This window comes from Dendropsophus ebraccatus, chromosome 8, assembly GCF_027789765.1.
Source record: "Dendropsophus ebraccatus isolate aDenEbr1 chromosome 8, aDenEbr1.pat, whole genome shotgun sequence".
In the NCBI taxonomy this organism is placed as follows: domain Eukaryota; kingdom Metazoa; phylum Chordata; class Amphibia; order Anura; family Hylidae; genus Dendropsophus; species Dendropsophus ebraccatus.
In genome coordinates, this window is record NC_091461.1 from 89,622,093 (window position 1) to 89,634,147 (window position 12,055).

Sequence of the window (12,055 nt, forward strand, 5' to 3'; positions counted from 1 at the left end):
GATTGTGCTGTGCACGTTCGCTAATGGATATAATGCAGAGTCCTGAAGTATTTATCTAAATGTTCCGACTGTCACTCCTCATTGTATTGGAAGAAGAAATTAAACACAGGCACAGAGCTGCTGACAGTCTGCGAGCGCATTAGAAAGCTTCATATTAGATGCATAAGCTTACTTACCGCTAATGCTATCTTGAATCAGTCTCTCTGGCATTGTGGCTGACATCTTGAATCAGTCTCTTAGGAGCTGTTGACCATCTTGGATTTCCTCTTGTTGGAATGTAGCAGCCACCTTGGCTCAGTCTGCGGAAGCATTCCATGCTCCTTGCCAAATGTGACACAACTTTCTTAATTAATCTTTTTGCACTCTAAATGGTTAATAATACAAAGCGTTTATTTTAAGATTTTATTGAATATTTACATAATTTCAAAAAGTTTTCATCTTCAAATGAAACATTTTAAAATATACTAAATATAAGTTTAAGCATCATCCTCATTTAATATTCTATCTTGTTTTATTTAAATTATCGTAGCCTAATCCACACTTTGGCCTTCTCCCCTGCTGTGTGTCACCAGTATATGTCTTTCTGCGTATGGAGCGTTCCTTCACAGATTACATAAGGAATCAGGCCAGGTTCACATTACATTTTTGCATCCTGTTGTTGTTTTTTTTTTTTTTTCTAAAAAAGCTATTTTTATTTTATAGGAAGCTTAAAGCCGTTATCCGACGCTAGCAAATATTTCCTATATAGCTGCAGTCATATAGAAAATAATAAATGTCCTATGCTTAGCTGTCTGCACTCCCCCAGTGTCCCCCACTGACTGCAGACGCCTCATCTCGGGAGTGGCAGCCCTCTCATCCAATCATAGGCCACAGCACTTTCCTATGTGTCAGTCAGTGATTGACTGAGCGGACTGTCAATCCTGAGACGAGTCAGTCTTGCAAATAAAAATGTCTGTACTCAACTGGAGACACCGGAGACATCACCACCAGGACACCGGGGAAGCATGGACAGGTAAGCATAGGATGTTAATTTTTTTCTATAAGACTGCAGCTATATAGGAAAAATTTGCTAATGTCAGACAATCCCTTTTGAGAGACATATTTATATGTCTTTTAAATGGATCCTTTTTTAAAATTTTGCCCTTTATATTGAAGCCACATACAAGTTTTAATAGAAAAAAATGGGCGCCAAACAGGATGGCTCAACAGAATGCTTATCCTGCAGCATCTTGTTTCCATAGACTTGCATTGTACAAAAGATGGGATCCATCAGGATAATGTTTTTCGACATGACAGAACAAGGAGACAGTCTCAGTTTGTCTATCGTGAGAATAAAAATGGATCCCGAAACTTTTCAGACACTTTTAGCTTTGACGAACGATCCATTAGAAACCAATGGTTCTGTAAATAAAAAAGTGTCATGCTCTGTAGCATTCTATTACAAATTTTTATGCCAATTCACAAATGACGACATACAGTACAGTATGCCTGATGTTTTTGGGGTGCAAATAATTGTGTGTTGCAAATTGCCAGAATACCTGATTTATTTTACTGGTAATAACATCTGTATAAAATAGCAGCTCACTAACATTTTGCTCTAGCACTTTGCTATCTACCTTAAATGTTTTTTTATGTCAAATAGATATACAACTTAATAGAAAGAAGCATCTGAATGTGGAACATGTTGCATGGCTTTGGTAGCAATAATAAATAATTATTATAATAAATAATAATAAATAAATAATAATAAAGTGGTTGGCCACTTTATAGTAAAATTGTTCAGTGTACTGTATTAGTAACTGTTCTTTCAGCCCTTACTGACAGAGGCTCCCTGTGTACCTCATAGAGCTAAAATCAGACTCCAGACTGTGCTGTCTTGCTCTGTGGTGAGTCTGTCCATAAGATGGCCGACATGGAGAAGCATGTGACCATGCCACGCCACCTGTGTCCACCTCTGAGCCTGTGTATGCCTATGGAGGACACAGGGGGAGGGGCATGGTCACATGCTACTTTACGTCAGCCATCTTATGGACAGAATCACCACAGGGCAGGACACACAGACTAGAGGAGGGGAGTCTGAATTTAGCTGTATGAGGTACACAGGGAGACGCTGTTAGTAAGGGCAGTGAGTACACTTACTAATACTGGATACTGAACAATTTTACTATAAAGTGGCCAACCCCTTTAATTATTAGTTTTGTTATTCAGCGTCCAACATGGCGATTTTTCAAACAAATAATAGTGAGGATCTGTCAAACATGTAAATGGGTTTTTATAGGCATATGGAAATGGAAATGGTGCAACAGCTGCAACTAAGTTAGTTTCATCCAGTAGAATAATAGAGAAATAAGCCCGGCTTTACATGCCATAAGTGATATGACCTTATTCAATGTGAGCATGGCTTGCCAAAAGAACAGATACATTGACAATAATTCTATTTTAATGATGTATCTTATAAAACAGTCCTGCCTGGTGTATATCTGTGTGCAAGGGGATGCATTGCTGATCAAATACAAGGGATAATTGATTTCACATCTTAAGTTGATTTCTTACATCGAGTAAACTTCACCTTAAATGACATCTACGCATTGCACCATGGAGTGCATTGTGACTTGTGTCATCCACCCTTTAAATCTATCATGTAGTCATTTGTAATAGGTATCTCCTGCCAGAAGAAAACCACATGACTAATGATGAGAACTGAGCTCATGCTAACAAGCGCTCGGCAATAAGCATGTTTCTTGTATGACCTTTGTAAGGACAGTCAAATGTAATTGTATGTAATTGTATCTACTTTGTTTGCTGAACTTCATCTTCAATAGAGTCAAATACAAAATGTTTTCATTAAAATGATTGACGTTAAGTTGGTGTCGTTCCATAATTTTCACCGGTGCCTTTCAAACAAATGGCTTCACCTTTGACTGGGTTGCCACGGTAACTAATGGATATGATTACGCCACCACATACGGTAACGTGCCTTTAAGTAACAGTGACTACCAGAGCTGTAAGATCACAATGGTATATGACATATTTCGATGATGTCCTAGGGATGTTCTGCCTTTATTTGCAGATTTGCACAGTACGTAATATATTTGGGGGTGGTCATTAAGCGTGTTGTGAAATGTTACGTTTCCTGTCAGGGAGTCATGTTAGGTCTGACAAGTGGGCAGGTTTTAATCTGTAAATTGCACTAGGCAGGCCTGCTGGGACTCCCAATAATGTGTTTTGATGAGATCTTCCTTCTGAATTCACCCTGAAACCTTAGGATAGAAGGAGCAATTATCAATTAGCTCATCAGAGCTGGCTCTCTGCCGGCAGAACGTTCAGCAACATGTTCCACTAAAAGTCACAATTACACGCCCCCCCCCCCCCCCCCCCCCCCCCCTTCATTGGCTTAGACTACCAAGATCCTATTCCGAGTTTCCATAAGAATTCATTAGTAATCTCCTTGAGGGTAAACTTATTCAATTGTTTATAACTGAAAATGAACACTATTCTTCACACGGGCTGACTAGCGTCATTGATTCACTGAATGTTCTTTCTTGGATATCTAAACGGATACCGTTCTCAGGGGCATTGCACATATTTGAGGAAACCGGGAGAGGCAGACTCTAAGGCTAGCTCTAGACTTTAGTTACATCTTTAGGGGCAGCCAGTGTCTTGTAGGCTCATGGCTCATAGGACTGAATGGAGTCATATAATCATGAAAGATAACACCCATGGGACTGAGGTTGCGTGCCACTGTTATAGTCATCTAGCCCTAAAAGGACTGTAGATGTGGCCAAGATGCCTCTGTAGTAAACAATGGGACTTAAAGGGAATGTACCATCAGGTTTCCTTAAAGGACAACTCCCGCAGGACCCCCCCCCCCCACCAAAAAAAAACCCCACAGACACAGAGGAAGAAGACACGGACTGCCCCCCGGCTCTGACATCATCGTCTCAAGATGGCACCCGGGAGAAGAGGACGGTGACGACCGTAATAGGTAATGTATAATTTCTTTAACTTCCGGGGGGAGGGGGGGTTGGGGGTTTGAAAGTGGGGGAAGGGGGCCAGACCGGGTATTTAACCACATTGCAAGGTTATATAACTTTGTAATGTGTGTTAAATAAGCAGAAATTTTTTTTGTGGGAGTTGTCCTTTAATCGTTCGGCGCGGGATTCCCAGTGGTGCAGATTTTTTTTTTTCTTTTAAAAGCCCCCGGGTTCCTACTCTCAGCACCAGTCTTTTCCCGAGCACCGGCCTGGCCCACAGCACTGGGGGAAGGCCTGTCACCCCCAAGTGTAAGGAAACCCCTTCCCCTCTGTAATCCATTGATATTGCAATACTGGGGGGCGCTGGGCCTGCCCCCAGTGCTTCGGGCTGGACCAGTGCAAGGGAAAAGACTGGCGTTCAGCGAAGGAACGGAGCAGTGTTTAAAAAAAAAAAAGATTGCCCCACCTGCATCCCCGTGTTGGTACCGATCAATTAAAGTAAAAAATAAAAAAAAGCAGCAATGTACCTGATGGTACATGAGACTGATGTATGTTTTTCTTAATCTGTCCCTATTTTCTAATAGCAATTTTTTAGCCCCAAGGACATATTGAGTTCAATAAGATGATTATCCAGGCAGGCTCTGTCTTATTTCGCCTATGGAAAAAAAAATTATATATCACCTGGTCGGTGCCGGCACATAGATCCTGTGGCGTGCTCCATTTTTTGAACTACTGCCTTATTCTGCTTAGTGCACTGGAGGATCAACACCCCAGTTCACTGATATTGGTGCACTGGGCCTGCCTCTAGAAAAATGGACCGTGCCGCCAGGATCTACACTCTGGAGTACATTCTGCAGTGGTACATTCGTTTAAGGTAATCCTGCAATCCTGCTGATCATAGGTAGAGATGATCAAACATCGGCAATTGTCAGGTTCGATCAAACTCTAACCTTCTCGAACCTTCGTCATTTGATTCCCGATGCCTTCCCGTTCCGTGGGGAAGGTGGAGACAGCCCGAGTACCACCTGGAAAACAGGGATACAGCCTCGGGCTGTCTCCACCTTCGATTCGATCATCTCTAATCATAGGGAGGAGAGAGCAGAACCAATTTCTCTGCAGGACAGGAAGCATCAGCTTATTATTAGGCTTTGTGGCCAGAATAAAAACAGGAAGATTTGAAGGTTTGTGAAAATATAGTACAATGAAAATTTGAGAAAAAAAATCATGGAAAATTCTTTAAAAATATGTTGTAGAGACATGTCAAACATTTTAATCGATCAGGGACTGGTTGTTCATGCTCCAACCAATTGCTAGAATGAGCAAGCAGAAGTACATGCTAAGTGCATTCTTTTCTCAGCTCTGTCCCATATAAATGAACAAACTTCAAAAGTAAGTCTATGGGACAGTCTTTGTTGTGGGCACAGAAAGCAGGAAGAAAAGCGCTAAGCTTCAGGCTTTACTTCCCACTGGTTCTAGTGATCGTTTAGGGTATTAACACGCCCTGACCAATAAAAACTTTTGAAGTTTCTGCGACATGTCAAAAATTGTTTAAAGTGACAGGTACACTTTAAACATTAGGTCATTTTCTGACTACATATTACAATATTTACTACGGCTACATGGATATATTTTATAGCGCAATTTTCAAATTGTATCTTTTTATTTTACTTTCAGTAATTTTATGCCATACAGATTATTAAAATGATCCATGAAGGTTATCATGTGCATCATTGTCATTGTTACCAATACTGAGCAACAGGGGGAAAGCAAACAGCCCTCTACGTGATGAAGACGAGGATCGGAATGGACAATGAGCTAGGATTCTTTATATACAGTATAACTCACAATACATTGCTGGGTTTCTGTTTATATTTTTGTGTAATTTTTGTATATTTTTTATTCTCCTTTAAAGTTTTCAAACCGCAATGAGATAAAATTATTTAAGCAAATTTCACAAAACGCAACATAATTAAAAGGAATACAAATTTTCTTTAATATATAACTTGAATAGTGGTGCTTAGAAGCCAAGGGATGTGATTGCCTCGTAATTATAGCGACCAGGGAAGGATGTTAGACATTTTTCATAGGCAGTCGTAAATTTGGCATCCATTTCATTATGCATTGCAACTTCCCCAGCTCATTTGTAAAGTGGAATTCTATGATGTAAAATGATTAAAAAACAAAATCTTGATGTGTATTGTTTCTATTCTACAAATTACTCGTTTTAAAGGGGACCTGTTACCAATTCTGACCTGTCCATTTAGTAAATAATTGTATTTCCTATGAAGCGTACACTATGCACCTTATACTGTTCAGTCGACTTTAGTGTATGTATAAAGTGTATGTGAGCCTTAAAGTGAATATACAATCACTTTAAGTGTTGCACATGAATAGAACGGCGCCGGCATCAGGGATGCTGGTGCTGTGGTCCTTCTTTTAACCATGGCCCTTTCCTGCTCATGGCGCTGGTCTATTACCGGACACTGGCCTGGGCTGAAGCACTGGAGGCATGGCGGCCCGCCCCCAGTGGGAGGCGCCCCTCTGTGACCCGCCACCATTGATTCTAATGGAGGGGGTGCAACACTTAAAGCGAATGTACCTGATGGTACATTCACTTTAAGAGTTTCCTATAGCATAATGTGGTTGCATAAAATAAAGGGGAAGATGAGGAGATCATCAGGTTTCCTCTGTTTTAGAAAGCCTTTTCCATTAACCCTCTTGAAAGCCAGAGTACAGAGCTATCGTAAACAAGGGCTTTCCTATTGAGGAACTTCATTCAATAAAACTCAACAGTTCTCATTGTATATTACTGCAAATTAATATTTAATTAATTTATTTTTTATTTGTTGTTGTCATTTAACAGAACGTTTGACATGTTAAAGGTTTTGATTGGTCAGGCATGGATTTTCAGATCCCTGTTTATTACTATGACAAACGGGGAGAAGAACCTCTTTCCCCATCTCACAGCTGGGTTCTATAGTGAGGCAATGGAGCCCATTTCCAGCACAGAAATAGGGAGAGCAGCAAACTGGGGAGAGAGTTGCTCAGCTGAGTGCTTCTGCCAGTTCTACCTATCAATGGGCAGGGGTTTGATCACTCTGTCTGTATGACTCTCTACGATGTGTCAAAAGCTTTATAAGATGAGTGTACTGACTGGACCGCCATCATGAGCAGGGGGTTTAGTCCTTCATTTCTTCTTCAGCTCCTGGGTTCCAAATGAAGCAGGCGGGCAGTGACCTCCTCAACGATGCCTGTCCCCTCCATTCACATACAGTACACTGCTGACGTACTGCAACCTATAGGCATCAGCACTGGCTCACACTACTATTCCCCCCCACATTGCCACTGAAGAAAAGCCTAAATGTCACAGCAACATGTAAAAGGGGCCATTCTACCCCCTTAAAATATACATTGCTATGACTCAGTATGATATTATATATTAAAAACAGACACATCAGACCAAAAGAATTAGGATGTATACCTGTTCAGTCTAAAAAGGACAGGAGACGTTGCATAGAGGTTATCTGTGCTCTGAAACTTGTATTTTTTAAAATTGACTTAAAGATGTATGTTATTCCTCACCAGCTTCTCCCTGACTATAATGGTGTTTGTCAACTATGGAGGGGGCGGTTATTGGTTCTTCCAGCACGCTCCTTGGAATGGTAAGCAAAAAATACCATAAAAAAATAATCAAAGCAGCCCCCACATCTTAAAAAAACCTTTTAAGCAAATCAGCAATCTCCTTATTGATCCATAAGAGAAAAGGAATTAATATGGACCACCATCTGCTTAGTAGGTAGGGGTATTTAACAATGAACTCTGCCGTAACTTCATAAAAGCCACTTCGACAAATCAGCAGGACTGTATTGATCTTAAAATAAGCTGCAGATTGCTAAATGTATTTTCTTGCTACACCACGGGACATTATTTTCTTGATCAAGAATGTATTTGTTTAACCCCTTCAACGTGAAGACACAACCAATGTGTCAGATTCCTAAATTTTTGGATAACTGGTATATCATTTTATCCATCGACAGGGGCGGCCTTTGGGGCGTGCGACCACTTGCACAGGGTGCCTCACTTTTGGCCAGCTTGGGAGGGCGATTCAGCAGACAGCTGCACACCTAACTTAGAAATAGAAGTTAGATGTGCTGTCTGTCTGCCAGGGCGCCCCCCCAAGCTGGCCGCCCGCCCGCCACCCTCCCATGGTGGATAATTCGGGGCACTCTAGCAGACAGACAGCACATCTAACTTCTATTTCTAAGTTAGATGTGCAGCTGTCTGCCTTAGTGCCCCAGGTTGCCCTCCTCCCACAGTGGTTAGTTCCTCTCCTCCACAGCACCGTAGCATGACGTCACCGAGAATACAAGTGCAGCCAATCAGCGGTCCAGGTGATGTGATGCCATGTCACGTCATGCTTGGTGGGTGCTGGAGGCTGTAGTTGTGTGGGGGGCTGAGGGGCTGTAGTTGTTTGGGGGGGTTGGGGCTGTAGTTGTGTGTGGGTGGGGACTTGTTTGTATGGCTGTGGGGGTAGTTCTTTGTATGGCTGGAGGGTAGTTGTGTGTATGGCTGGGTAGTTGTGTGTATGGCTGGGGGGTAGTTGTGTGTATGGCAGAGGAGCCGGGTTATGGGTGTTGGATGGTGTCTGGAGGAGTGGGAGGCTGAAAGAACTTTATGTTACCAGGGGGTGGGGGGGGCGCAGAAAAAAGGTTTCGCACAGGGCACCATTTACTCTAAGGCCGGCCCTGTCCATTGAACTGAACATTTTACACATACCTGATACTCACTTCCGTTATTAATATTAAGCTTAGATTCACTGTCTATTCCCTGAATTGTCAAACTATAAATCTATACATCTTGGGAATGGAAGGGTATGTGAAGAAGTGTGTAATCGGGGGAACCCTAAGCTATTTAATGGCTCTAGGTCTTCTTTAAAGTGACTCTGACTCCCCAAACCGCTGGTACCTTCAGATAGCTGCTTTTAATCTAAGATCTGTCCTGTGGTCCGTTCGGCAGGTTATGCAGTTATTGTCCTAAAAAAACAACTTTTAAACTTGCAGCCCTGTGCCAAACGGCCGTGGCCTAGATTGTGTATGCATTAGGCTTGCCTCTCCATCCCTCTTCCCCGCACTCCTCATCATTAGGAATGCTCCAGGCAGATTTTCTACTATTCATCACCAGTGTCAGCACGGCACATGGACTGGATTGTTAAGGCACCTGTGTAGTTTTCACTGCAGAGGAATAGTAAAAACGGTGAAGAGGGTAGGGAGGAGGGACGGAGGGGTGGTGCAAAGTTAGGGCACAGATACTCCAAGCCATGGCCGTTGGGCACAGGGCTGCAAGTTTAAAAGTAATTTTTTAGGACAATAACTGCATCACCTGCCGAACAGACCCCAGGACAGGTCTGGTATTAAAAGCAGCTATCCGATGGTACAAGTGGTTTGGGGGGGACAGATTGTGGGTACACAGTCGCTTTTAAAGGGAATGTGTTGAATGTTTTCACATGGTGGGACTTATTACTGGGCAATGAGTGAGTGGACTCCACTGCAAATTTGCAGTGAGATATCCGCTGCGGATCCAGTACATGTGTTTGTACCCGTACAGACATACCTTTTGAGCCAAGCAGCTTGCATTTCTTCAGGTATGTAAAATAGCAGCAAGTGCACACAGGGCAGGGTCAATCACCTACAGCGCCATACATTCCCACCCCCTGCTTTTGCTTGTGTGGAGAGTTCCACTTGATTCCCTGAAGAGCCTGTGGTTGGGTTTCATTTGTTATAATTCCACCTTATTTCCTGATGTGCCTTTGGTATGAATGCAGAGCAGTGTCTGTCCAGCTAGATAAGTATACTAGGTTGTAAATGTAGGCCTCAAGTTTACAAATCTTTAGTTCTGCACTAAAATCCAGTACCTACTACAGAACAGTTTGCCAAGAAGGTTACAGCATATCCCAGAGAAAAAGACACAGGACAAGTGCTAGAGTAAAGAACAACCAGTTCATGTACAAGAATTGTGCCTCCATTTTTTTTTCCTGATCACTGGTAAAGTGAACTGTGATATATTTTTGTGTTACACCTTGTGTCTGGCTCTTTGTTCACCCGATCACTAAGTGTGGTATCCCACCACGGGAGTTGCTAGTTTGAACACCCCTCGCAAAAGCCTGTAACTCAAAAGCAAAGTGGTAATGAAGTCATGTATAAGTTTTGCCACTAGATGTCAGTAGTTTTGTCACTAGATGTCTAGTTTTTTCACTGGATGTCACTCAAAAAGACTTTCAGTGATGTATTGTCTCCTAGCTACAGTTCTGCCATGATTTGCACAAAATACTGTTTTTACCACAATTTTGCACAAATTAGGGAATCATGACATTATCTTTCCTGTGCAATGAACACCCCACTAATGCTGCCATAGTTACAGTGGGGTTAAGGGCCCAGGCCTGGTCAACAGCCCGGGGCCTATGGTGAAGTTAATCTGCCCCTGGGCATTCCTGCTGAGTTAGCTAGGGACCTGGCTCTGCCAGGTTCCCTGTCCGGGACAGACCAGTTGTAGTGTACAGATGCTTATGGAGAACACAGAGACTTTCTTTCTCAAAACAACACTTCTACCTAAGATGCAGTCCTAAACACCTAATGAGAGGAGAAGTCAGGGATCACCTCAACCCACATCGTGAACATCTCTAAAAGTGCAGGACAGTATCCTAAAGTAGAGGAACTGATCTGGATAGAGCAAAGCAGCCATGAGCCTACGTACTCTATCTAGCAGTGCAGGTGCAAACAGATAACTTTGGACACCTTGATCAACTCAGGTAACAAGGTTTGGGGCTTGTATCACCCTGGTAAGACAGGTAACTCAACACTGCAGTGCAAAAGGGGGTATAGCGACAAAGATCGAAACACGGACACAAGTATTCTTCTTCTTTCAAGTATTTTTTACAAGTATTCTACTTCTTCTAAAGTTCCAGCAGAGCACAGTACTACATTGTGTTGGGACTATCACTACCTACTCCTCGTCACTCCTCTGAACTCTCTCTACTCTTCTCAGCACGCAAACAAGCTAGCACTGCTGTTCCACTTCTGCCTCAACAGTTCTCGGTGCAGATCTAGTCAAGTTCAGATTGTATTATACTGCTCACTTGTATCATAGAAGATTCTTAAGTAAAAAGGAAGTTTATTTATTCTATCAGGACTTAGTGATAATTATACCAGCACCTACACATCAGTTACGTTGTCCTTCGGTCATCTCCCCTTTCTGTGAGGTAGGTAGGTCATATCTCCACTCCGGACCACCGTAATAAGTGCCCAAGGGACCCATCACAACCTGGCAGGTCACCGACCATTAGGGAAAGGGTATAGCTAGCCACAAAAAAACTAAAAGCAGGTGTGCCTCCATACCCGTGTGCTGAGTTAGCACTGGCGTCACAACAACCTACCATCTGGCTGAGCTATACTCCACTGACCAACCACCCTTGCAGTGGAGTCACACAGTACCATCTAGCAAGTGACCGGTCGCAGCTGCTGCAACACCACACAAGTAGCCACAACAGAATGGCAATCCAAACATCATCAGCTATTAAACATAGACAGCATCTCCATGTCTCTAATTCAGTCTAAGGAGTATGAGGCCTTTCTGTTAAAGCCCTCTAGCCCCTCAACTGATAATAATTCACACCATGATGACCATAAGGAATATAATCCTCAGGAATCCCAAAGATCTTCCCCTTTGTTCCATTGCAATTTTTATGGACTACTGCACTTGTGTCTTCCTGCATTTGATTGACAGATTGACAGGCACTTGTTGCTCATTTGCACAAATTGTTTGACTGACAATAAATGGCACATTAAAAAAACTTCTGCTAGAATATAGTTGACTGATCCAGTGAGTATAGTAAAGCGGTTTATTCACAATGTTGCATATTACATACAATCCGATCAATACAAATACAACCCAAACCTTTATAGTACAAAATATTCAAGGAAATTAGTTGTAAAAACAAATAAATCTAATTCTTGCATACTATGTTTTTATTTTAGGTCTAACAGTTGCAGATTTAGTTATGCCATGGTAAGTGCTCTACGATACCA

General features: G+C 42.3%; 1 protein-coding gene across 3 annotated transcripts in view; it reads left to right on the forward strand.

The window, feature by feature from the left end:
- LOC138798719 (heparan-alpha-glucosaminide N-acetyltransferase-like) overlaps nt 1-12,055 on the forward strand; it is a 222,682-nt gene that overhangs the window by 77,314 nt on the left and 133,313 nt on the right. For all 3 annotated transcript variants that reach the window (XM_069979277.1, XM_069979278.1, XM_069979279.1), the window contains 2 exons: nt 7,560-7,636; nt 12,005-12,035. In XM_069979277.1, coding sequence (XP_069835378.1) covers nt 7,560-7,636; nt 12,005-12,035 — 108 coding nt within the window. The remainder of the gene's footprint in view (nt 1-7,559; nt 7,637-12,004; nt 12,036-12,055) is intronic.